Source organism: Xenopus tropicalis, chromosome 4 (assembly GCF_000004195.4).
Source record: "Xenopus tropicalis strain Nigerian chromosome 4, UCB_Xtro_10.0, whole genome shotgun sequence".
NCBI lineage: Eukaryota > Metazoa > Chordata > Amphibia > Anura > Pipidae > Xenopus > Xenopus tropicalis.
The window spans coordinates 75043697-75070231 of NC_030680.2; the positions used below are offsets into that span (position 1 = coordinate 75043697).

The following is a 26535-nucleotide window of genomic DNA, read 5'->3' on the forward strand; positions in this document are numbered from 1 at the left end:
TTTTTTCTATAAGATCTTTATTCACATCATAACTATGGAGAAACACCTACACTCACTACCTTTTATTCCCTGCCATCCTTTCTTTCCAGTTACCTCTACCAAATTGCTCACTTGGGTGATGATGATGATGAGCCAGAGTTCTCCTCTGCTATGCCCCTTGAGGAAGGAGACACTTTTTTCTTTCAGCCACGCCCTCTGAAGAATCTTGTGCTTGTTGATGAACAAGACAGCCTTTCCCCTATTATGAGCTGCCAGGTACTTTAACCATCCAACTGAAAAACAGTAACAGATACATGTTCTCTGCTGTTAAACTTCTGTTTGTTACTATAGATATTTCCCTAGCTCAGTGTGCTTAAGTCAATTAGTTAATAATGTAGAAGACATGTCTCTCAAAAGCACTTCACATAAACTTTAACCCTAGTACTAGAAGTCAGAAAATTATTGGATTAGGTAAACTTTTAGTCTTATAGAATGGGCTATTCTAAACAACTAAATTTGACCTCGCAAACTGAGAGCTGCTAAGCAAAAACCTAAAAAGTTAAGATGAAAGAGAACTACCCCTTTAATGAGTTGGAACTCAGCTTGTATAAATAAATAAGTCCTATTCCGGTATTTAAAGGACGTCATCTCCCAAAAATATTTTTTTGCCTAATAAAACAAAAAAATAATTCAAATCAACTTTACAATATCAATTTATTAAAAATTAGAGCTTTAAATGTTTATTTGTAAATGTAATTGCTATTCAAAGCAGCATTTGCTGAACGCCTGGTCGTTACTTTTTAAACAATGTTGCAAGTGCCAGGCTTCTCCAGCAAGGCAGGTCTGTAAAATCTGCTGGCATATGTTACATTGTTTCAAATGGCAGAGAATAGAAATGGCAGACACTGCTTTTAATAGCAGTTATATATACAAATAACTCAAACCATTACAGATATGTAATGAATGTATAATGCAAAGTTGCTTAGAATTATGTTTTATTAGGCAAAAAAATTATTTTTGGAGTTGACATGTCCTTTAAAACAGGCTGATGGGTGGTGTGTCAACAGATGAGGAACTCTCCTCACATTCTGGACTGATTTAATAGTGCAGGCAACCACTTATCTCAGATTAACTCAATATTATTTGGCCATCCCTGTGGAAAACAAAATCAGTGTCAGTTAGGTGCAGGGCAGTCCTTGAGATACCTGGGTGTGTATTTATTAACATTGGAGACAAACATCACCAGTGTTGTTGCCCATAGCTACCAATCAGCAGTTAGATTTGAATGGTCACCTACAAGTTTGCAAACAAAGCAAAGATCTGATTGGTTGCTATGGGCAACTTCACTGGTACTGTTTGTCTTCAGTGCTAATAAATCCACCTCTTGGTGTCTTAGTGATTAGCAGAGCTGTCTGGCACCACTGTTCTGCAAGTTAATTGGCTCCAGATGAAGTTGACATTTTTTTGTGTGTGTGCGAAAGGGACCCTAGATTGTAAACTTCACTGGGTCAGGAATTGAGAATTGATTATCTCTGTAGCATGCTGTGTAACTTTGCTTTATAAACATAGAATAAAAATGAATATGTGGTTGGTTGTCATGCCTGCACAAGAAATCTTTTAGGCACTTAATGAGTAACTTTTAACTTTTTGTTATTTATTTCAAATTTGTGCAGCTTTCTGTTTATTCAGACTGGTATCCCTTTTATTTTTCTTATTTTACATCTGATGTTTTTTTCTATAGATTGCTGACTTGGCAAATGAAGACACACCCCAGCTATATGTTGCTTGTGGTCGAGGGCCACGATCATCTCTCCGGGTCCTGAGGCATGGACTTGAGGTATCTTAATTATAACCTGCATTTATTCAGATAAACAAGTGCAATGCACATTTTACAAAACAACTTCAAGATTTTTGACTACTTGAAATTCTACTTTTCTGCACTAGGTGTCTGAAATGGCTGTTTCGGAGCTGCCTGGTAATCCCAACGCTGTATGGACTGTTAGGAGGCACATCGAAGGTATTCAACCCACAAAGATTTCACTTTTGGGAATAATAACATAATCTCAGTGCATGTAGTTGGAAAATATTTACCCTGTAAAGATGTTAGTACAGTTAGTTTAATGGGGACATATTGTGTTGCCCCTTTATATTCCATATATAAATATTTTACTATTAATTAAATCAGAGCTGCAGATTAATGGTCTTTCTAGGCTGGGTGATCAGTTGCAACCAGAACTTTGCAGTAGCAGCCCAAGCCCCATCTAACCCTATCAAACTGTGTTTCTGCTCTTGGTGGTTAATTGAGCTGCAGTTTTTGTTTTTTCAAACTATAAATATCTGTTTGGCCACATTTTAATCTATTTGATCTTATTCCAAGCTGTCTTATTTGCACGTATCTACTCTGTAAAACAGCCTCCTATGGAACATGTATGCTCCCCTAAAGCAGTATTTTTATAGTATTTTTTGACAGCTTAAAGGGCACCTGGATACAGTATACAATTAGAGGTGGCCCACCGGCTGTGATTAAACCACAATTTGCTCCATGTAAGTTTGAAAGGAGTTGTGGTTATGACAGCAGGAGAGCTGTAGCATACTATGAGAGCCACTGCTTTAATGGAGGGTGTAGAAAGACATGGATGTTGGAAGTGGGGCTTCTGCTGCTACTTTTCAGTTCCTGAAATAACCAGAGAATGCTAATTAGAGCCAATGGATGCCCTGGACTCTGCTAGACATCCAGGAAAGTTTGTGAGTAAGGGAGATGAGTTTGTGGGTTTTTTTTTGAGAAACTAGATCTCAAAGCTATGCAATCTAAGACTGTTAAAGGAAAAGTAACACTAAAATTTTTTAAGTGAAAAAGCTATTTTACCCTGCACCAATAACTGCCCTATCCTGCAAACCCCTTAGTATTTTGAATGCTTTAAAAGAAAATACCTGTTAAAACTTGGCTTCCTGTCAATTGAACTAAGCCTATACGGAGAAGGAAGGAGCAGGCATCAACTATGCGACAATCGATTGATCAAGTCTAGCCTGACTCCTTCCTATACAGAAGGAAGGCTAGGCTCGATCAATCGATCCTTGCATAGTTGATGCCTGCTCCTTCCTTCGCCGTTTCGCCTTAGTTCAATTGACAGGAAGCCAAGTTTTAACAGGTATTTAACAGGTATTTAACAGGTATTTTTAACAGGTAGAATAGCTTTTTCACTTAAAAAATGTGTTACTTTTCCTTTAAAGTGAAGGCAGTACAATTGTTAGCTTAAAGGAACAGTAACACCAAAAAATGAAAGTGTATAAAAGTAATTACCATATAATGTACTGTTGCCCTGCACTGGTATAACTGGTGTGTTTGCCTCAGAAAGACTACTATAGTTTATATAAGCAAGCTGCTGTGTAGTCATGGGGGCAGCCATTCAAAAGAGAAAAGGCACAGTTTACTTAGCAAATAACAGATAAATCACCTTTATATGGGGCTTATCTACTAGTTATCTGCTATGTAACCTGTGCCTTTTCTCCTTTTTTCCAGTTTGAATGGATGCCCCCATGGCTACACAGCAGCTTATTTATATAAACTATAGTAGTCATTCTGAAGCAAACACACCAGTTGTACCAGTGCAGGGCAACAGTACATTATATTGTAATTACTTTTATACACTTTCATTTTTTTGGTGTTACTGTTCCTTTAAGTAACAACTCAAGGTATATGTGCCCTTAAATTTTATATTTTATTTTACCATGCTTTATTGCAACTAGTTACAATTTTATTGATTGATGATGTTCGAGTCCATTTTGAAGTTAATCCATGTAAGGGTCAGTTAAATTTATTGTACAGCTGACTTCTTACATTCCCTGTGGGATCTGTAAGTCCTGAAAAGATTAAAATCTAAGCTCTTGCAGTTGCAGTACCTAGTAACCACAGAGGCACAATTATTGACAGTTTTATGCATGTGTTAAGTATACTGTTTGTATAGTCATTGATCAGGAGGCAAATATGCTGTGATCAAGGACTTGCATCCACACAACTTTCCCTTAAATTTTACCATCTTAAAACTTGAAAGGAGACAACTTTTTTCTACAAATGTATTGCATTTGACTTCTGTGTAATCCAAAAGCAGGCAGCAGTCATACCATTTAGAACAGAATTATGTATTCTTGGCTGTTAAAGTCATTGCAGTTTTTCTGGAAATAATAGCATTTCTATTTACATCACTTAATATATTCCCTCAGTGCTATCTCTCAATTACTTAGAGTATAAATATTGTCATTATCTCGCTGGCTAGCTGCAACCTTCTCTATAAAATAATGTAGCCATCTTATAGGGTGAAACAAGAATCCAGAAAGTGGGTTGATCCAGCAAACCAGAGCATGTTATCTTGTGTAATTAGGACAGTGTTGATAATTGTCATTAAATAGAGTTCTCTATAGTAGAGAAAACTGCCAAGGTTTTATACAGGACTTTATTTGGTCCCTTTCTCAGTGAAGCTTGTAATCTTGTGTGAATGTGATGGGAGCCCTATAAATTTAGTGTAAAGACCAAAGCCTGCTTTTCAAAAGTTTTCTTCAAAAATAAAAAATGTATTGAGGGAAAAGCCTGTGTTAGGGGGGAATGTCAGGGCAGTATTGAATGAAGTTAGTCCCTCCCAAGCATCTCATTTCATCCTGTCATTTTTGACAAAATACTAACTCTGGCTGGTACTTGGTGAAATGTACTCCCAATACCAAGCCTCTCTTTTTCTTCCACAGGTGGCTGGTGGTGGAGGAGGTGCTGATATAACCCCCCTCCACACAGGCAGGTGTGTATTTGAACCGTTCACTGATGGTGCCTGCAATTTGGGATGTTCTGTCCACACTCCGAAGCTGCGTCCTTCAGCACTGTATCAGTTAGTTTACAGCTTTGGAACGGGCTTGCAGACCTTTCCCTTCCTTGGGGGGAATTAATTGAAAGCCAAAATTAGCCTCTTAGAAATTGTTTTATAAACAAGTGTATGTCAATCTACAGCTATTTGGCTCTTTCAACGTAGCTTCCAAGTAGCTACAAGTAACACCTTATACCAATAAGTAATTGAACCACTGGATTAATTCTTAGGACTGTGGTTGCAGTGAGTTGGTTGGTTTTTTTTTTTTTTTAAAACCCTGGAAAGCATGCGGTAATTAAGGGTAGATGTAGGTGGCTAAGTTGCCAGTAACTCATGGTCTGTGGTCACCCTGATATGTAAATGAAAAGATGTGACTTCTACCATCCAATTGCTTAAAACCTTTCCTGAAAAATTAAATGTAACACAATTTTTTATACTGCCTGTAGATCATATAATGAAAAGTCTTTCAGGAGTAAAGGGGGCCATACACATTAAGATCTGCTCTTTTTCTGTGGTATCAAGGCCAAATTTTTTCTGGCCTACATGGTGAAGGGCCCAGAGTGGAAGCCAGTTTTGAACGCTCCATTTTTTTTTTTAAACCACACCCACGTTATCAGAAGAGATTTTAAGACTATACCCACATTAATGTGGTAGCGCACCCAAAAAAAACCCATATTTGTTGCTCGTTGCAGGGATATCGCCAGTCACTCATATGAAAAGTGTATTATGTCATATTAAGACATACCCTTAAATCCATATGCGACTCCTCTCCTGGGGTTGAACAGCAACCCCACAGCACATAAGTTAGGGACCCCCTAACAACTTTTTCCAAATGCTAACAAACTCCCAGAACAAACCCCTGCCAGGTTCACCTCCCTTAGGCAGCAAAGGGCAGGCAGAGTATGGCGCACACAGATACAGTAGAACAGGGCGGGCAGAGTATGGCACATACAGGTAGAGTAGCGCAGTGCAGGCAGTCTAGGAAAGGAGACAGGGAAACACATCATGACTATGCAAGTAACTGATCATGACCAATCCAACATGAATGTTTTGTACTGTACTATGTACAGTGGCACAAAGGCAGTACTGCTTCTACAGTCTGAGGTGTCAACAGGTGAAGAATGTTGGCACCTACAGTCTGAGTCTGAAGCCTTGCAGGTGTGAACAATACAGGTACTGTTACTCTCAGTACTGATACAATTTAAAGTTTACACAAAGCTAAGCATTCACAGCAGCCAGACAGATGAGGGTGCCACACAAAAGTGGGGGCAAGCGCTGGTCTAAACGACTCAAATTGGCAGCTTAAATCAGCCTGTGTATGGCCACCTTAACCCTGCGTTTTATTTTTATAATCCAGCATTTGTTTTTATAGTTTGTTCTAAAACAAAAATAGTTTTTCATAGTAATTTCATATAATTTAACTTTAAAGGGGCGTTTCACCTTCAAAATAACTTTTAATATGCTATAGAAAGGCCAGTTTTAAGCAACTTTTCAATTGGTCTTCCTATTTATTTATTTGTTTTAATAGATTTTTAAATATTTGCTGCCTTCTTTTAACTCTTTCCAGCTTTCAAATAGGGATCACTGACCCCAGAAGCCAAAAAACTATTGTTCTGCGAGGCTGTACATGTATTATTACTGTTACTTTTATTACTTCTCCTTCTGTTTAGGTCCTCTCCTATTGATATACCCATCTCTCATTCAAACCACTCCCTGGTTGCTAAGGTAATTTGACCCCTAGCAACCAGACAACTGCTGAAATTCTAAACTGGAGAGTTTCTGAACAAAAACTGAAATAATTTAGAAAAAAAAAATTAAAACCAATTGCAAATTGCCTTAGAATATTATTCTCTACGTCATACTAAAAGTTAACTCAAAGGTGAACAACCCCTATAACAGCAGCTATTATAAATGTTTTTGCTATTTTATGTTTTTCTCAGCCATGACTTCATAGTGATGTAATCTGTTATAATTTGTGCTTAGTAATGCACTTTATCACAAAAAAAAAATTCCAAAATATAAGCCTTGGTCTCTCATGCGCTGTATAAAACTAGTCAGCCAGTCAGGCTTTTGATATGCTTGTAATTAAGCAGCAATTGTAACTTTATTAATGAGCACTTTTTATATGTATCTTTATTTTTTTTTATATGAATATATTTCACTGGATATTTATGGCTCTTGTGTATTGTGTTGTTTATAAATGACTTCATAATATGAGAAACCGCTCACAGTGCCAAAGCACTCTGGTGCCCCTCCCCTCCTTTCACACTGCCTCCCTGCTATGTTAATTATTACACTGAAAAGTGTCCCTATATGTAAACCTGCCATAAACATGCAGAGTTCACAGATGCCTTCTACTCCCAATACTGATCCTGTTGTACGAGGAGCAAGCGCAGTTAGAGCTAGCTCCAGGATCAGCTTTAATTGCTCATACATGGAAGAGGAAGAAGATGGCGCCTGTGAACTCTGCTGCTTATTTTTAGCAGGTTCACTGTACACTTTTCAGTTGTAATAAAGGAAGAGTGCTTGGAGGGTGGAGATATGAAGGCTTAGTTCTCCATTAAATTGGCTTGTGCTACATCTCACATTACATTCTGCAATAGGAAAGTTGCTTCATGAAATAGCTAGGGTCTAAAGCCGAACACTTTGTATATACACTCAGCTGTATATTCTGTTTCAAAGATAAGTTTAGCACACGCACTAATGGATATTTTGTCTAGGAATGAGATTGAGCAAATGGTGAGCAGCATCCTTTTACAACAGTTACAGTAGTTTGCTGAAACAGAGTTACAGACATTGTCATAATCAAACTGCTTTTAGGACAGACCCATTTTTATCAGAAATCAGAAATCAATTCAAGATTAGGGATGCACCAAATCCAGTTTTTCGGGTTCCGCCGAATCCACCGTGAGGGATTCGGCCGAATACCGAACCGAATCCTAATGGTGGTGAAAAGTTTTTCACTTCCGTGTTAACATGACAAAAAGTCATGTGATATTTTGGATTCGGTTCACCCAGGACCATGGATTCAGCCAAATCCGAATCCTTCCAAAAAAAAGCCAAATACCAAATCAAATCCTGAATTCGTTGCATCCCTATTCAAGATCTGATATTTATCAGACCCTTTAATAATTGGTTCTGAAGTCTAGCAACTGTAGCTGTCTGTGAAGCCACAACATTTAAGAAATAATAAATGATAATTTCCTAAAGTTTTTTTTATTTTTGTAATACATTTAAAATGGAACTTTGCCTATGAGCTAAAGGCGTCTAGTAATCTAATGTTACCTGGGTGGAAATGTAGTTCTGTATGCTAAAGACACTCCAGAGAGACAAAAGAAAGTGTTTGGAGTTTCCTAAAGAACAATATTGCCTGTGCGTTTGGATTGTTTGACTCAGAATATTGTGTCCATTACCTATCTATCCTTCAACATTAGATGCCTTATGTTTTATTCGTTAAATGTAACGCCTATAAGATTCTGATTTGCTTTGTACAGTTGCAGGAAAGCAAATGCCCTTTCAGGCACTCACTCATCACAGGCCTTGGTTCAGCCTTTGTGGAGGTACACGAATCGAGATCAGCCCAAAAATCACAGAAGCATGCATTTTCAGGCTGATCACCACTCTGTGTAGCTCCACACAGGCCGAGGCCTAAGCCTGTCAATTGAGCGAAAGCAGTGAGCTTTATGAGCATATGTTAGGGAGCATGAACACTGATCTGCAGGCAAAGGAAAGTGGACAATCCGCTATGTGGGATCTTGCCTCAATTCTTACTGAATTCGTAGATCCCTAGATTAAAAACAAAAGTGAGCTTTTGAGACTTTGTAGTACATTTAATCAAATGGGTATACCCCAAACACTAAAGGCACACTTGTGATGAAAGGCAGCATGCATGTTTAGAATCCAATAGTTTAACTGGTTTATGCAGTAAAATATAAGGAAATAAGGGCAGGGGATATTGTACGCATTTAATTTGATTTTTTACATGTGTGAGAGCAGTCACTTTGTTTTATCTTGAGGCCATATTCATCTGTTTAATGTTTAAATCCTGCTGGTTGAAATGTTAGGTTTGTTCTCAAATCACCTTCTGGGGATTTTTACAGTGCTGGGCCTTTCCATACAAGCATGGACTACACCCAGAGGAGCTTTCACCTGGATAAGTGAATGCTGACCTAGATATTGACGTGTGTGTGTGTGTGTGTGTGTGTGCTCCTTCGTAGGGTATGTAATTACTAATTTGCATATGTTAGGGAGCTGCCATGGTCACTTATTCTATCTTGGGCATTTACCTTGAAACCATGTGTTTTGTCTGTGTGGCATCACACTTTCTTCTAAATTAATATGTAGATTGCATTTTTACATTGTTAGGGAAACTATATTGGTGGTAATCAGTTATGACAGTTTCCCCTTTTAGTGCAAAATGTTATTATTATTATAATGTCCGAATAAAATTGCCTTTAACATATCTTGGATAGACAACACATTTGTGCTTTCTACCTAAACTGTAATTTGTTAGGTAAGGAATTGCAAGTTTTGCAGTTATGATTTGTTTATATAGTCTTTGACTGGTGTTTCTCTGTTACGTTTCTGTGTGAGCAAATGTATAATTGGGTTTTAGCTGTTTATTATTTTGTTTAATTGGGCGGACATATGACTTGTTAAAGGGTTCTTATGACAGACTGATTTTATATTCAAAGATATGTGATAAAAGTGGCTTGATTTGTGATTTTATGCAATTTGGGGACTTACCAGAAAGGTGTTCTGAAGCTCTTGATTTTGTATAGATACTTTAACTGGTTTCTGTTGTCCTGTCTTATTACAGATGAATATGATGCTTATATCATTGTATCGTTCGTGAATGCCACTTTGGTACTCTCCATTGGTGAAACCGTAGAAGAAGTGACAGATTCTGGTTTTCTTGGGACTACTCCAACTCTCTCCTGCTCCCTGCTTGGTGAAGATGCCTTGGTACAGGTACATTATGCCATTGAAATGCCTGAATATGTATAAATATTCAGAATGACTGTGCATAAATACGAATTTAAGTCATATGCTTACCACGTTCGAATCTAAGGGAGCAGAGTAGTTCTGAAGGTGATTGCTAGTCAAATATGAGAAACTATTTAATTTATTTTCTAGGTGTACCCTGATGGCATCAGACACATACGTGCAGACAAGAGAGTAAACGAGTGGAAAACACCAGGCAAAAAGATCATTGTGAAATGTGCTGTAAATCAGCGTCAGGTAGTGATTGCTCTGACTGGAGGAGAGCTGGTGTACTTTGAGATGGATCCTGTAAGTGGAGGTTTAACGGGGAACCATTTGGGACCCTGTCTCATAAACATTTCTAAGAATTTATGCTAATTTGTGTTTTTATGACCTGCTGTGTTTTTTTTTTTTTTGTTCCTTCTCATTCAGTCTGGGCAGTTAAATGAGTACACTGAAAGAAAAGAAATGTCAGCTGATGTGGTATGCATGAGCCTGGCTAACGTACCCCCTGGAGAACAGCGTTCCCGATTCTTAGCTGTAGGGCTTGTCGATAACACTGTTCGTATTATCAGTCTCGACCCTTCGGTAGGTGCCATTGAGAATTATCGTCTTGTGTAGTAAGCAGGCTGCATCAGATATAGTCTTAAAGACAATGTTATGTTTTGTGTGCTGCCTGGTTATGTCTAACAAAATCCATTTTAATTTTTCTTCAGGATTGTCTGCAGCCACTTAGTATGCAGGCATTGCCCGCACAGCCAGAGGCCCTGTGTATTGTAGAGATGGGTGGTGCAGAAAGACAGGATGAGCTGGGAGAACGTGGTTCTATTGGGTTCCTTTATCTTAATATAGGACTTCAGGTAGGTTAATTGTTTTATAATTATTTTAGTATATACTACTACTTCCAGTGATTAGGACCACTGTGGAGTTGCTCTTGAATGGCAAGTAAATGTCTTAAAGCATAACTGACACCAGAAATGATGCTTTTTTTAATTAAATATTGTTTTATCTTTGTATCCTCTCTTTAATTTCAGCCTATATGGCTATCACTTTTATATTTTTCTGATCTCGTATGTTTCTCTCTGAGGGGGCTGCCATATTTGGGCAGCAGTAATCTGTTTGGAAACAGATTTTAGTTGGAAAATCTAGCCAGTTGGAATCTGGAGTTGCATATCACATACAAACGCTGTCTAATTAAACTTTTGAATGCTGAATGCTATAGTACAGATGTGGATAGTGAAGCATCCAGGAATGAGGCATTTGTGTTCACTTGAGCATATTTGCTCTAATAGCCTTTGAACTCCTAAACATCCAGGGTGGAGTTTTATGTGAGGTGATTATAAGCTGTCCCGTGTCTGCCTTGTAAGGAAGAAAGCTGCATATGTGTATATGCTTTTTATCTGTAAGGTAGAGAGCATTTCTTTAAAGTAATGAATTGCTGGAGGACTAGTTTGCATAGTTCTTTTTTTTATATGAGCAGTGTGAGATGCAGAGACTGCCAAGAAGTAAAGGAAAAAAAGATCCGCCCAGCTTCCTTTGATATCCGTGAAGAGAATAACTAACTGACAGGTTGAGAAGTACCATTTGGGTTTTCAAAACAGTCATGTTTTGGATGTTAAGGTGTCGATTACTAAATAAAGCAGACATCTAGGCAGAAAACAATCAATATAACCTATAGCTAACTGTTGATATACAACATTATTTTGAGGACTACATTTTTGTGTCAGTATCGCTGTTTATAGCTCCGTTCTTGTATTACAGAGAAGCCCTAAAGAGGTCCTACATTTTTCTTTTTGTTTTCTCTTTTATAGAATGGTGTATTGCTTAGAACAGTCTTAGACCCAGTTACTGGTGATCTTTCTGATACCCGAACTCGATATCTTGGGTCTCGACCTGTCAAGCTCTTCAGAGTTAGAATGCAGGGACAGGAGGCGGTAAGTTTCTTTTCCCTATTTCTCCATTTTTAAACATTTTTGTTTTCTGTATACGATGTTTGTTCAGTATCAAACCTTATCATGCCTGCTTACAGGTCCTGGCCATGTCAAGTCGTTCCTGGTTGAGCTATTCTTATCAGTCACGCTTCCACCTCACCCCACTTTCTTATGAGACCCTGGAGTATGCTTCTGGGTTTGCATCTGAACAGTGTCCTGAAGGAATTGTTGCTATTTCTACAAACACACTGAGGTAGGTGGGAGTAAACCAGGTTTTATTTTGTGCTTCTTCTAGGATTTTCACCTTTGCCTGGTATTAAACCTGGACAAAGGGGCATGCATGATTACGTCAACACTAGGGGGCACATTTACTAATCCTCAAATCCAAATCCCGAATGGGAAAAAATTGGATTGGAAACGAAAATTTAGCGTTTTTTTTTTTTTTCGTCGCTGTCGCAGGGTTTTTGTATTTTGCGCAACTTTTTTTTCTCGCGGTCACGACTTTATTGTATTTTGCGCAACTTTTTTCCGTCGCAATTTTTTCGTAAACGGCGAAAAACCAATCTGAATTTGTCGCAACGGCAACGAAAAAGTTGCAGAAAATATACGAAAAAGTCGTGCAAAATACGAAAAAATCATGACGGTGACGAAAAAGTCGCAAAACTACCGACCATTACGAAAAAAACTCATTCGGGCGCTTTCGGACGTTCGTGGATTAGTAAATGTGCCCCTAGGTGTCACTGACATCATCATGGGGGGGTTATTGTCTGCCGAACACAATTTTGAGGGTTTCTGCACCGTTTTTAGAAACTGTTTGAAATCGGGCAGAAGGTATAATAAAGGATAATAACCACAACTTGTTGAATAATCCTTTGTTTTTTGAAGAAAAATATTAATACTGCTTTTCTTGTTTATTAATAAACAATCACTGTTGGAAATAATTGGCCAATGATATAAATCAGTGCTGTCCAACTGGCGGCCCGCGGACCCCCCTCTGTGTGGCCCCCCACCTGTCTGGCTGCTTTGATGGCTTACTCTTGTGTAAGCTTTAAATGGTATCAGTACTGTGATTAACTGCCCCCCCCCTGCATGGTTCTCACCTCAGATTCAGGCTGTATTGTTTAAATATGTAATCCCCTGTACTGTTAACACCTTTTAATGTATGCATTGTTCACCCCCTGCAGTGTTCACACCTCAGGCAAACCCACAAATAATCCCTGCATACTACAAAAAGAACATATACTGAGGTGGTACTGCAATTAAAAAGTTTTTTAATATATAGTTATTGTGCAGACTGTAGGAGCAGTGCCAGCATTGTGTCACTGTAGGCTGCCTGTGTGTGCCATACACACAGGCAGCATAGGGCAAGCAGAGTATGGCACACACAGGCAGAGTAGGGCAGGCAGAGTATGGCACACACAGGCCAAGTTTGGCACAAACCAGCCAAGAATGGCACACACAGTGAAAGTATGGCACACGCAGGCAGGGTAGGGAAGGCAGAGTATGGCACACACAGGCAGGGTAGGGAAGGCAGAGTATGGCACACACAGGCAGGGTAGGGCAGGCAGAGTATGGCACACACAGGCCAAGTATGGCACAAACCAGCCAAGAATGGCACACACAGTGAAAGTATGGCACGCAGGCAGGGTAGGGCAGGCAGAGTATGGCACACACAGGCAGGGTAGGGAAGGCAGAGTATGGCACACACAGGCAGGGTAGGGCAGGCAGAGTATAGCACACACAAAGGCAGGGTAGGGCAGGCAGAGTATGGCACACAGGCAGGGTAGGGAAGGCAGAGTATGGCAGGTTTTTGCTGTACTACAACCATTAATATGGGTATGATCATGTGATAACATGGGGGTGGTTTCAAGTGGGTGCAGTTTCAAAAAGGGGAGTGGTCAAAACTGGCTTCCATTATTGGCCCTCCACCACGTAGGCGGAAAAATTCCGGCCCTCGGTACAACAGAAGTTGGACAGCACTGATATAAATAATCTTGGAAAGAACTTTCGTTAAGGCTGGTGGACTTTATCGTGGAGGATGTTCCACAGGTGGTGTCTTTTTAACTGGAAAATACAGATTTTTTTATTAGGGCAGGGCAAGTTACATTTGGACAGATGCCTGAAATTGGGTCCCAATGAGGGCTTTAGCTACAAGTTTTGGAGGAAAATTTTGATCAAAGAAGACATGCTAAGTTTTTTTTATTTTTGCCTGATCATATTGTATAAGGGGTTTTTTTTTTGTTAGGTAGCTTGGGCATTAAAGAAATGTATTAATTATAACCATTTACTGTAGTGACCCCTTGTCACAAATCTGCTCCAAGCGGGACAGAAGGTGAAAAATGAAACTTTAAATGTAAATATTAGAAAAATGTTTTAGAAAACAATAAAAGTGAAAAAAAGAGGGGTAAACTACCCCTCACTTAGTAGTAGTCAGAACTAGCAATTTGGATCTTTTATACATTAAGGGGCACATTTATCAAAGTACGAATTAGTCCGAATGGAAGAGATTTTTATTTTTTCTGACTTTTTCTGCGTGTTTTCTGCAAAATTTTCATTAATTTCCGCTACTTTTTCGTACTTTGCAACAATTTGTGAGACAAAATTGTATTTGTCATAACGAGTACAAAAGTTTCAGATTCATTCAAGCTTTGGTATCATGACTCCTTTGGCCAGGTTGGAGCTGCAGAGTGCCATTGAGAGGCATGGGAGGCTTCCAAAAACATGCACTGAGGTTCAAAGTTTTTCGCACCTTTTACGATTGTTTGGATACGAAAATTTTGGAACTTTCGAATCGCCCCACAATATTTTCGTACGACCAGGATGCGATACAATTTTTTCTTAAACATACTTTTCAAAGTCCGAAATTTGGACTTTGATAAATCAGCCCCTTAGTCTACTAAAAAAAATCAATTAACATTAAATAAACCCGATAGGATTGAACTCTCTCATTCCTGAGGTTTACAGGCTAAAGCAGCTTTAAAGCAGTTAAAAAAAACTTTTTAATATAATGAATACGAACCTAAGGTTTAGTCTATCTATCCCAGCACTGTTTCCCTGACAGCATTCATGATAGAGTCTACTCAACTTAGCAGCTGTATTATCCTCCCCATTTGTGATACCACCAGGCAGGCTTGACTTTGTAACTGACTGGACTGAGCTTGTAATGTTAAAAAATGAAAAGTTTCAGTACCTACTTTATGCCCTGTGCTACAGATTTGTGCTTCTGTGCTGGGAAACAAGTCACACTGACTGAACATTGAAAGTAAACTGTGATTTTAGGGGATAGTCACTAAAGATTTACTTGCTATTTAACAGTAGTGTGTGTGTTCTGGGAAATGTATCTTTTTACAGACATGAGGCCCAAACATCATCTTGGAAAATTTATAGTACTGAAAAAAAGTCCTTGATTTTACAAGTTATGTTTCTTAGGTTTTCAATGTTGGGTAGATATATGATGGCTTGTTTCTTTTAGGATCTTAGCTCTGGAGAAATTGGGAGCAGTGTTTAACCAGGTGGCTTTCCCACTTCAGTATACTCCACGCAAGTTTGTCATTCACCCTGAAAGTAACAATCTTATCATTATTGAAACTGATCATAATGCTTATACAGAGGCTACAAAAGCCCAACGCAAACAACAAATGGCAGAGGTATGTGACTAGATTTAATGAATGCTAGCCTTCTTAATCTCTGACCCTTGATAAATGCATGAATGTGTTATTCCTGTTTCTGCCCTTCATTATTGCATCCCCGAACTACCATCCAACCAGCGAAAATGTAAGTCACCGGTGGGATGGCACACGCTGCGCAGGCGATTGCGGCAAATTGCTGAAGTTGCCTCGCGAGGCAGTATTGCCTCTGCTAAAAAAACACGTTGAGACCGTTATCAGTAAATGATCAGCATTGTCTGTTTTAGTAGCCACAACGAGTAGCTGCTACTAGTAGCTCCGTGTTTCTTCACCCTTAATGAATGGCTCTGATTTGCACAATTTCTTTGGCCACTTCGACACAACCATTGTTGCCCTTTGTAAATGAGCCCCTATATCTCCTTGTTGTCCAAATACATTTTTCTAAAACAAACTCTACAAATGACACAGATTTAAGCTCTACTTATACACTTCTTAAAGGAATACAGTCATAGAAAATCCTTTCTCCCCCCCCCCCCCCCCCTTCAAAATCCATCAGTTAATAGAGATTCTCCAGCAGAATCCTGCATTGAAATCTGTTTTTCAAAAAGCATAAACAGATTATTTTATTTAATTGTAAATTTCACATGGGGCTAGCCATGTTCATTTCTCAGGGTGCCACAGCCATGTGACTTGTGCTCTGCTAAATTTCGGTCACACTTCACTGCTGCACTGCACGTTGGAGTGATATCACCCCCTCCTTTTCCCCCCAGCAGCCGATCAGCAGAACAATGGGAAGGTAGCAAGATAGCAGCTCCCAGTAGATATCCGGATAGCTACTCCATGTTTGGTCCTTGCAAGGTAGATAATTGATGTGCACAGATAATTGCCCTGCTAATAGTCACAACTATATATTGGTAATCTAGTTATGTCATGTTCAGCACAAGCCCTATTCTTTGAACTTGTGTTGAACAAGAGGTATACTTCCCCTATGCTTTAGACATAGACTGCTGTAGTTATCCCTTCCAGGTCTTGGATGATTTAGTTATTTTGTACTTAAAAGGTAAGCAGCAATATATACAGCTTTGTTTTCAAGCATGTGAAAATAATTTTATCTTTTTGTTTTCTAGGAAATGGTAGAGGCAGCAGGGGAGGATGAAAGAGAGCTGGCAGCAGAGATGGCAGCTGCATTCCTGAATGAGAATCTGCCAGAGTCCATCTTTGGAGCTCCCAAGGCTGGCAATGGCCAGTGGGCATCAGTCATTCGTGTCATGAACCCTATCCAAGGAAATACTCTTGATCTGGTGCAACTAGAACAAAATGAGGCTGCTTTCAGGTATGCTAGAAGCATGTTTTTATGTTGCCTTTAAATTCATTTCCACAGTGTATCCTGTCTAATGTGTTTGAAAAAAATAAAAAACCACAAGTTCTTTCGAAGACACATTTCATTTTCCCTTGCATGGGGAGGCATAAGCACATTGTGGTGAAGTCCCTATAGCTATGAATTGATTAAGGTGTGCTACACAGTGGACAAACTGGCTAATTGTAGCCCCAGGTGCATGCTGAACCCTCTGCCCGGGTAAAACAGTATTAAAGATAAAAATGAAAAAATGAACACTAAGGATTTAGAACTGCACTTCTGATTCTGGTGCTTTATCCCTTTCCTGGCTCCTTGGTATCCTTTAAAGGAGAATAGACATCTTTATCTCTGCCCACTCCATTTCCTTTGGATCTGCCCCAAATTGTTCTGTAGCCATACAAGAGGGCATGTTCTGTTCTGACAGTGGGCAAGATGGGCAGCCTGTGGCAATCTATCCTACTTTCAGTGGCAAGTTAAGAGGGATAGTGCTTAGTGAAAGGCTTGTTGGTTCAATGCAACATGCTGTTTATAGTCTAGCATTGGATTGGAGTGTGATTAGTTTGTTTGAATAAACATGATTGATCTCCTGCCACATATAGCAATGTGCCTAAGGAGGAATTTGTCTATTCTGTAACCTATATTAATGCACTATTATAATGCCACAAGCTGCTGAAACTTTTCAGTCAATGATGCAGTGCTATTTGTTAAAGCAGCAGAAGATATAATTTCGTGATTTAAATATTTATTGTAAAGGTTGTTTGGTATTTTACATTGTGTTTTTTTTTTTTTTCCTCTTAAGTGTGGCAGTGTGCCGCTTCACTAATACTGGAGATGATTGGTATGTCTTGGTGGGGGTAGCTAAAGACCTTATTCTGAATCCCCGGTCTGTTGCTGCTGGATTAGTTTACACTTACAAACTGGTGAACAATGGGGAAAAATTGGAATTTGTGCACAAGGTAAGTTAACAAATGCCCAGAGTCTGGTTGTGCCTTTAGCAATAGTGCTTAAGTACCACAGGAGCACTTACTTGGCAAAGTCTGAAGTATTTCATTATATCTTGTATTGATGTGTTGGTACAGTTAAAAGTCTACATAAAGCTGTCTATGATGAACAATATGTCTGTTTTGCAAGGCGTTCATATAATATATTATCCTTTTGCCTTTGAAATTGAGTATTTTCTCTTTTAAAGCAGAAGGTCATCTTAAAATTAAATAATTTAGACAATGATGTTCTAAGGCATTTTGCAGTTGGTCTTTATAGCATTTAGTTATCCTTTAGTTGTTCTGAGATCAGCCCCATAGATCCACATCCATCCGTTTGTTAACTGCACTGTTTCAATTGGCTGTTTAACCTTAGAATAATGGTGCACCAGGCTGTTTTGGGTTACCTTTAGTTTTGTGTTTTTAGGTATCCTAAGCACCCCATCTCCCCCCTCCACCAATAGTGTTTGTCAGGTGGTTTTAATACAACTCTATTTCCAGTGACTTAAAATCCCTATTCTATGATATGTCATAAATGAAACGTTCCTGTGTATTCCCACCTAATGCATAGGGGATGAGAGGGGCTTGTTAAACAGGGTTAATCGCCTAAAGTACCATTTTCCATTGGTTTTTCAATGAGAAGTGACCAAACTGTATTTAACAAACACCTGCTGTGCCAAAGTTTTATAATGTTAACTGTTTTAATTGCCGAGTGTGGGTAGGCACGGCTAGGTTGTCATTTGTAAGGGTAAAAGCATCACTGATGCAGGAAATGAATTCTTGCCCTACATAACGTGCTACTTTCACAAATGTATGGTTGTATATATTCTTTATCTATTGCTGTGGTATTTCATGGGCTAATCATTTTTTTTTTATTTGCAGACACCTGTTGAGGAGGTCCCTGCTGCAATTGCACCTTTTCAGGGGAGGGTTTTGATTGGAGTTGGAAAGTTGTTGAGGATATATGACCTTGGAAAAAAGAAGCTTCTGAGAAAATGTGAAAATAAGGTTGGTTGGGTTTGCGATTACTCTTTAAAGCTTGGAATCCTTTCAATGGTCGAGCTTAATTTTTTATTTTTTTTTTAATTCAAGTTTTTTCAAATTCGAGTTATGGTTCAAAAACTGAAATGTCTGGTATTTATGAAGTGCACACCCCCCCCCAAAAAAAATTCAAGTGTAAATATTTACCATATAAAAGCTTGCAAATTTCTATATCAATGTGAGTTGTCCTAGGCAAAGTCAAGCCATATTCTCAAACTCGAAAAATTTGAGAGATTCTGGAGTTTTTTATTCAAATTAGTTTTTCTTAAATAAGCGACCCTTCAATATGCAAGTTTATTCGATTTAGAAAAACTAACTCGAAAATGTATAAATATGCCCATTAGTTTCACAAGGGGCAAGGTCTGAGGTATTTAAAAAAAAAAAAAAAAAAAGGCAGTAAAAAGCAGTTGGTCCTTGGAAAGTGGTGGTGTGTGGTTGCAGCTGATCACTAGCTTTTTGCAGTGTTTAAAGGAAAACTATACCCCCAGATTGAATATTTAACCAGTTTGTGCGCTCTGTGAATCCTATGATCCCAGGAGGCGGCCCTTAATTGTTAAAATTGCAGTTTTCTATTTAGGAGTACCACATACAACTTCTCTGTAGCTTCATTTGCACTGTTAAATGCATTGTATTATAACTATCTCTTTGAAAAAGACGAGAATTCTGCTGAATAATCAATAACCATATTGTATGAATAAGCTTAATTTTATACTACTGTCATTTTAGTTGGCTTACAACAAAACCCTATTTATATTTAGTAAAAGATAAACTTTGTATCTCTCTTTGATATTCAGCTATACCATTTGCTTGTAATCAATGATAAAAACTATTTGAAACTCAAGAAAAATAATCCTTTTTACCTTTGCACTTTGTCCGGGTACCACACACAACCAGTTTTTATCTATGTACTCCCAATCCCAGAGAAGCTTTTGAGAGCCTTGGGTTGTGGTACTGTTTGAGGGGGTCATGCTGTTTTACATCATCAGAGCACAGAAACACATTAATAAAGATGGTTAAATATTAAGTAGATTTATCATCTGTCTCGTCTATCATCCTCTTTACTTTTGGTGAAAAATAGAGGATTTATCTGTAATAGTGTTTTTTTTTTTTTTTTTTTTTTTTGCTTTTTTTTTATATAGCACATTTCAAACTTTATTGTGGGAATTCAAACTATTGGGCAGCGTGTCATATTGTCTGATGTGCAGGAGAGTTTCATATGGGTTCGTTACAAGCGCAATGAAAACCAGCTGATCATATTTGCGGATGACACATACCCACGCTGGGTCACAACTTCCTGCCTCCTGGACTATGATACAGTAGCTGGAGCAGACAAGTTTGGAAATATCTGCATAGTAAGTTTCAGTAATACCCTGATTCTGATCCCTTTTATTGACCTGTTAATCTTTCTTTCATGTACAAAATGCTTTATCACCAAAAAGGCAGTATTTTAGTAAATGTATGGGATCACTTATCTGAAAAACTGTTCAAATTACGAAATTCCAGTTTTGAATTACGGAAAGGCCACCTCTCATAGACTCCATTATAAGCAAATAATTCTAGTTTTTAAAAATTGTTTCCTTTTTCTCTGCAATAATAAAACAGAACCTTGTACTTGGTCCCAACTAAGTAAAAACAAGCCTATTGGGTTTATTCAATATTTAAATGAATTTTAGCAGACTTAAGTTATAGAGATATAAAATTTACGGAAAGTTCCCTTATCCAGAATGCTCGGGACCCAGGGTATTCCAGATAACCGGGTCCCATACCTGTAACTGCAAATATTAGAGGACCGTAACATTTTAATCAATCATGATTTTAATTACACTGCCATCACCTGGGTATGGTTCTAATGCAACTGTCATTCTCTATGTAAAGCAAATTGCAGTTTTCTAGAAGTTAAAAAAAACATGTCAAAGTGTCTAAACCTTTTGTCAGATGGGACCCAGCTTATGTCTGAGCTATTGGTTCACTGCACAAAATGCCCTTCTAGGGGAATCATTGTGGAAAATTTTGTATAAGCTCAAGTTCATGGAAATAGAATTATTTATACAGTAATTATATGTTCTGTCCTTTTTCTAAAATCAGGTTTCCTTTTGCCATCCCCCTCTCAGCATCTGTCTCTACCTGGGACGGACTTGTTTGGCTCAAATACTTTGTCTACTCTAGGCAAAAGGAGCACACACCAATTTATTTGACTGAACTGTCGATCACAATTGTGCTCCTGCTTTTATAGAGAAAGATTGAAGGGATACTGGAGAGTAACTTGATATTTGATAAACTCATGTTTTTAATTGATTATATTTAAACCGTTTCTTACTTAAATGAGATGCAGCTTAGAGCTGGGCGGTATGACCAAAAATTTATATCACGGTATTTTTCAAAATTATATCGGTATCACGGTATTTGACGGTATATAAATAAAAAATAAATAATAAATATTGGTGGGCCCCCCAACCCCCCCCCACAACTCCAACCACAACCCCCCCACAACTCCAACCACAACTCCAACCACAACCCCCCAGCAGAACTTACCCAACTTGTGGTTCCTCCAGCAATGCGTCCTAGCGACGTCGCGTGCGCGCTGACGTCACATGCGCACGGGCGCAACCCGGATATAATTGAAGAAAAATAGCAGGAGGCGCGCATACCGGTGTAGCGGTATGTTTAAAAACCATATCGTTTTTTTTAAAAAAAACCGGTATACCGGTTAAACCGGTATACCGCCCAGCACTAATGCAGCTCATATTAGTTTCATTTTTTCAATAGTTCCCCTTTAATCTGAACATTTTTTTTGTTAGTATTAAATGTAATAGTATAGTTGTAGATGAAAATGTCGCTGTATAAAATAGTATATTGTTAACCCACTCTAAAGGGCATGGTGACTCTTGGGGTCCTGCTTCTATGTAACCAAGAATCATAAAATATATATTGATGTTTTATATAATTTATAATTTTTATAATACATCAGTAAGCTGTAGCTTGTTTTGCATACTTCTAGTTACAAAATTCCTCTGTAAATCTAACATTTGTGCTGTGTATATGTAAATGTATTGTTGCTCAGTTGCCACAGTTGCTTTATTTACACCAAAAGCTTGGTTGTCTAAAATTGCTGACTCTCCTTAGGTTCGATTACCTTCCAATACTAATGATGATGTTGATGAGGATCCTACTGGTAACAAAGCATTATGGGACAGAGGTCTTCTGAATGGAGCATCTCAGAAGGTAAGTTTCTGAAAGTGTAAAAGTCTTTGCTTCTGTTTTCATTAGACTCCTATTTATCATTGCTCTTTGTTTCAGGCTGAAGTAATTGTAAATTACCATGTTGGAGAGACTGTTCTTTCAGTACAGAAGACTACACTAATCCCAGGAGGCTCAGAATCCCTGGTGTACACTACCTTATCAGGAGGCATTGGTATCCTTGTACCATTCACATCACATGAGGTAACTGTATATTTCTTTGCATGTTAGAGAAAAATATCATAATATTGGCTTGCACCACTGCCACACAGACTGCTAACCAGACAATAAGTACAAAGGATATGACTGCCAACTGTAGTCATATTACGTGTATTTCATTTTCATCCAGACCTATGTGCATTTTGCTTTGACTCCTGACCCATTCCTGAAAGTTTTTCATATATGTGGCAGGAATTCTACATGCACACTCAGGATCAGTTCATTACCGTTTATCTGAAATCAGGTCCGTTTACATTGTTAATCCTGCTTACTGAAGATAGCGTTTTCAGATTAGTTATGGGAGTAGAAGAGGTGCAGAGTAAAGAAAAAAAAAACAAAACACTTTTCTAAATATGAATAAATGAAATGCAATCTCTGAGTTGGAGGAGGCAGAGGCAAAATATTATTAAATTATTTTAATATTTGTACTGTTCATATTTACTTAGAGCTCTATCTTCTCATTAGCCCTTCCTGTTTTGTTAAGCATGCATGCAAGCAATCGGTACAGGTATGGACTCATTATCCAGGATAAGGGGTCTTTCCGTAATTCGGATATCCTACCTAAAGTCTGCTAAAAACATTATTTAACAGTAATTTAAACCCAGTAGGATTGGTTTGCCTCCAATAAGAATTAATTATATCTTAGTTGGGATCAAGTACAAGGTACTGTTTTATTATTACAGAGAAAAAGGAGATCATATTTAAAAATGTGAATTATTTGATTAAAATGGAGTCTATGGGAGATGGCCTTTCCGTCATTAGGAACTTTCTGCATAATGGGTTTCCGGATAAGGGGTCCGATATCTGTACTGTGTGCATGCTTTTCTATGAGATTTTGCTCCAAAGCTATAAAAATTTATAAAGCTTTCACATATTCTGACTCAATCTATCATATTCTTTACCACAATACTGATTAGCCTTTAGCCAAAATACTCTCCATGTGGCTAAGTGACTTTTATCTACATGAAGATGGTACCAAACCTAATGAAGAAACAGCAGAAGGAGGTTTATTTGGGCATGCAAAGTTGTATTAAAAAAAAAAGCCCCTTTTTAACCTGTTCTACCTGAGGGAAGCACAACATCCTTTTGAGTAGATAACATAAAAGCATTTTCATTTTGGGGCTTTATTTGGATAAAGACAGGCTTTGACTTGACTTGAAGAGATGTTATAACATTACTCTGCCTTTTTTTTTTTTTTCAGGATCATGATTTCTTTCAGCATGTGGAAATGCACCTGCGTTCAGAGCATCCTCCAATCTGTGGCAGAGACCACCTAAGCTTCCGCTCATACTATTTCCCTGTCAAGGTAGGTGTAAGATTACAGTGAAACCTCAATTTTACATCCCCTGATTTTAAGTTTTCCTACGTATTACACTATTGTTTTGTGGCCCTACTATTATATAACACATAAAATTCCCTGATTTTACATTTTCTCAGATTTTGCACCATTTTTTTCTAGTCCCCTGAAAAACGTAAAATGGGGGATCTGCTGCAGTTACCTTAAGTACTTTATTTTTATTTAAAACAGCCATTGGTTATACCAATAAAGAATCACATTATTCAGTGTCTAAAATGCTTAATGTCTGTACAAATAAAATACAGGCAGCTTTAGTAGAAAAGAGCAAATAGGAAAGATAACCAAGGATTATTCTCTTTTGAACGTGCAATTTTTTTTCAAGTAGAACTGCATGCTCTGCTGTTTTCTGTTTTATTGTGCATTGCGTTCATTAACTGCTTCTTGGTGATTTAGGCCGAGGGCACACGGAGCATTGGCTTCACTGCTCTCAGCCTGTTTTTACTGCAGCCTACAAGAAGTGGATCTGCTCTATTACTGCACTGAGAAGTACAGTATCTACTTGAGTGCATTTACCAAGAACATTTCTAAAATCCAAACAAAAACTTTAAGAAAATAAGTTCTGAAAACAATCTTTTGTCACAAAACCTTTCATTCCTTTCTTTTCTGTTTTGTACACCAGATGGGGTTTGCTAATTACATTGACCGTTTCAGTGATAATCTGCATACATGCAACCTCCCATATTAAAATAAATGACCAAAACACGCCAAGGTTATAAAGATTAAACCATTTCTGGGGCTGGAGAGATGTTGGGTCTTTTATTGGGTATGATTTGGTACAGAAAATTGCTGTTACTAGTTGTGCCAGTTTTTTGTTCAAATATAAGTGCAGAATCCATTAATAAACAACAGGTTCTATAAACAAAACTCTGTAAATCAGTTATCATTTTGCATGCTCTTTAGCCTATTGCATGATGCCTTTTGCACCTAAATAGAAGTGTATTGTTTAAACCCACCACTTGAATCTAAACAGGGGTTACGCTATAGTATCTGGGTGTGTCTGGGCAAAGCTGCCTGCTGGAAGTTTGTCTTGCATTAAGACTTATATATTTTTGTTCTATTTTCAGCCATAGGGGCCCATCCCTTATCTTTAAAATTTTAGAAAAAAATGCATGCTAGTGTGTGATCTTGCTCCACACCTTAATTGTACATTGTGCTCTTATTTTTAGAATGTTATAGATGGGGATCTTTGTGAGCAGTTTAATTCCATGGAGCCAGTCAAACAGAAAAGTGTTGCAGAGGAACTGGACCGGACACCACCTGAGGTTTCCAAGAAGCTTGAAGACATTCGTACACGTTATGCCTTTTAATAGAGACTGCCAGTGTCAATTCACTTGCACCGATCTGTCCTTTCTCTTTAACTTGACTTTTGTGTTTTGTGCAACACATTTGATTTTTTTATTTACAGCATTGGCATTCTGGGAGTGAGGCTCCCAAGATTTTGGGGTTCATAAGAGAGAGTCTCACAGGAAAGCTTTGAATTTCACTTTGAGGACATTTGATGCATTCAAGCTATATTGTGTCCAGAATTCAATGCAGTAGTAGGGAGGTCAGTGCTTCAGGAGCTCTAGTAAATGGCCGTTTGTTTTTAAACAGAAGAACTTATCTGGTGTACTCAGAACTGTTCACTTCTATTTATGGTGGTTATATTCTGTCTGACCCTTTTGAGGGATACTGTGTAACTAGCCATAAACAGGGATGGCCAAATGCTATTGTTCTGTTTGTTGGCAAAGCCAGGCTGAATAGCTGCATCAGACAGGCAGTAAAGGAGCTTAATTCCTTATCTGCTGATACACCTGCCCGCAAGGTGCACTAGCAGATTATATTGTCAGTTGGACAGATGAACAGTAATCTGACAAGGAATAAAATATTGTCTGCTTAAACTGAACTTTGAGTTCGCAAGCGTGCCCAGGCAGTTGGCCTGAATGCACAAAATCAGCCAAAGTGCTCAGTGCAAATTTGGGAATATATTGTTAGCAACAAAGACTTATGGGCTCTGCTCTAACATTCTCATGTTTTATTCTGCCACTCTTTAACTTGTAAATACTGTTTTGTATAATGATTAGTTTTGTTTTGTAAAAAGTGTTTCATGAAACAAGAACTTGAAAATTGTCTGAAAATTGCGACTGCACATCAATAAAACATTTTTTTTTTTAAAAACAGAAATTTCTGTCCATGTCTTGGAGCTGTTTTGTGCTTGGCTTTTGGTAGGCTTGCCATTTTTCATTTCACTACATGGTGTTATGCTGAAGCCATTGGAATGCTCCTTTGTTGCAATGCAACATGACAGTAAGGATTCACCAGCCAACACAATATTCATATCCATTGGACTAGGATGGCCTAAAGTTATACCACTGAGATGGTTAAGACCTCCTCATCCTTTTATAAAGAACTCTGCATTCATCCTCAATTTTATTGCCACTACTTGAAAATACAGACCACATAAATGTATCCCTTGAAGCATGCCCTTTCCTTCTAAAAGTCCAGTCAGGAATGACCTTCTGTGTTGTCTATCAATAAAATGCAGCTTGTTTACTGCAATGGTACAAATAGTCACACACAGGCAATGGTGACCGATCTAATTTCAATGCTTATATATGCCTATATGCCTTTTCCAAAATATTGGGTTTCCACTTAGTGCTATTGAGATTCTGATATTTGATTTAGAATTAGTTTTCCTTAAAGGGCTTTGGAGTTTACTGTGGCTAAAATCTGTAATGCATTGGAAATAAAAAAATGTATGTTGTGTGTACATAAAGCAGTGTATTCCATGTGGGCAAAAGCTGGTCAGTCTGGCTTTATAACTGTAATTTTAAATTTAAATGGGGATATTACAGCGCGCTATAAATTAGCAGTTTTTTGGCTGAATTGCTAGATCTATGCTCAGTGTGACTTATTTGATATACTTTTTAAAAGTACCCCATGGCTGGCTTACAGTCTGTCATGACTTAACACCTGCTGATGCCTCATTGTGTAGT

At 38.2% G+C, this 26535-nt stretch overlaps 1 protein-coding gene across 2 annotated transcripts in view; it reads left to right on the top strand.

Annotated features, from left to right (window-relative positions):
• Positions 1-25717, top strand: part of sf3b3 (splicing factor 3b subunit 3) — a 41008-nt gene extending 15291 nt beyond the window's left edge. For both annotated transcript variants that reach the window (XM_031900831.1, XM_002931659.5), the window contains exons 9-26: positions 90-255; positions 1721-1816; positions 1924-1996; positions 9649-9800; positions 9966-10121; positions 10245-10400; positions 10529-10672; positions 11624-11746; positions 11842-11996; positions 15216-15390; positions 16497-16702; positions 17526-17682; positions 18589-18714; positions 19887-20099; positions 21871-21969; positions 22045-22188; positions 23405-23509; positions 24727-25717. In XM_031900831.1, coding sequence (XP_031756691.1) covers positions 90-255; positions 1721-1816; positions 1924-1996; positions 9649-9800; positions 9966-10121; positions 10245-10400; positions 10529-10672; positions 11624-11746; positions 11842-11996; positions 15216-15390; positions 16497-16702; positions 17526-17682; positions 18589-18714; positions 19887-20099; positions 21871-21969; positions 22045-22188; positions 23405-23509; positions 24727-24867 — 2587 coding nt within the window. In that variant the 3' untranslated portion in view covers positions 24868-25717. The remainder of the gene's footprint in view (positions 1-89; positions 256-1720; positions 1817-1923; positions 1997-9648; positions 9801-9965; positions 10122-10244; positions 10401-10528; positions 10673-11623; positions 11747-11841; positions 11997-15215; positions 15391-16496; positions 16703-17525; positions 17683-18588; positions 18715-19886; positions 20100-21870; positions 21970-22044; positions 22189-23404; positions 23510-24726) is intronic.
• The last annotated feature ends 818 nt before the right edge of the window (positions 25718-26535 follow it).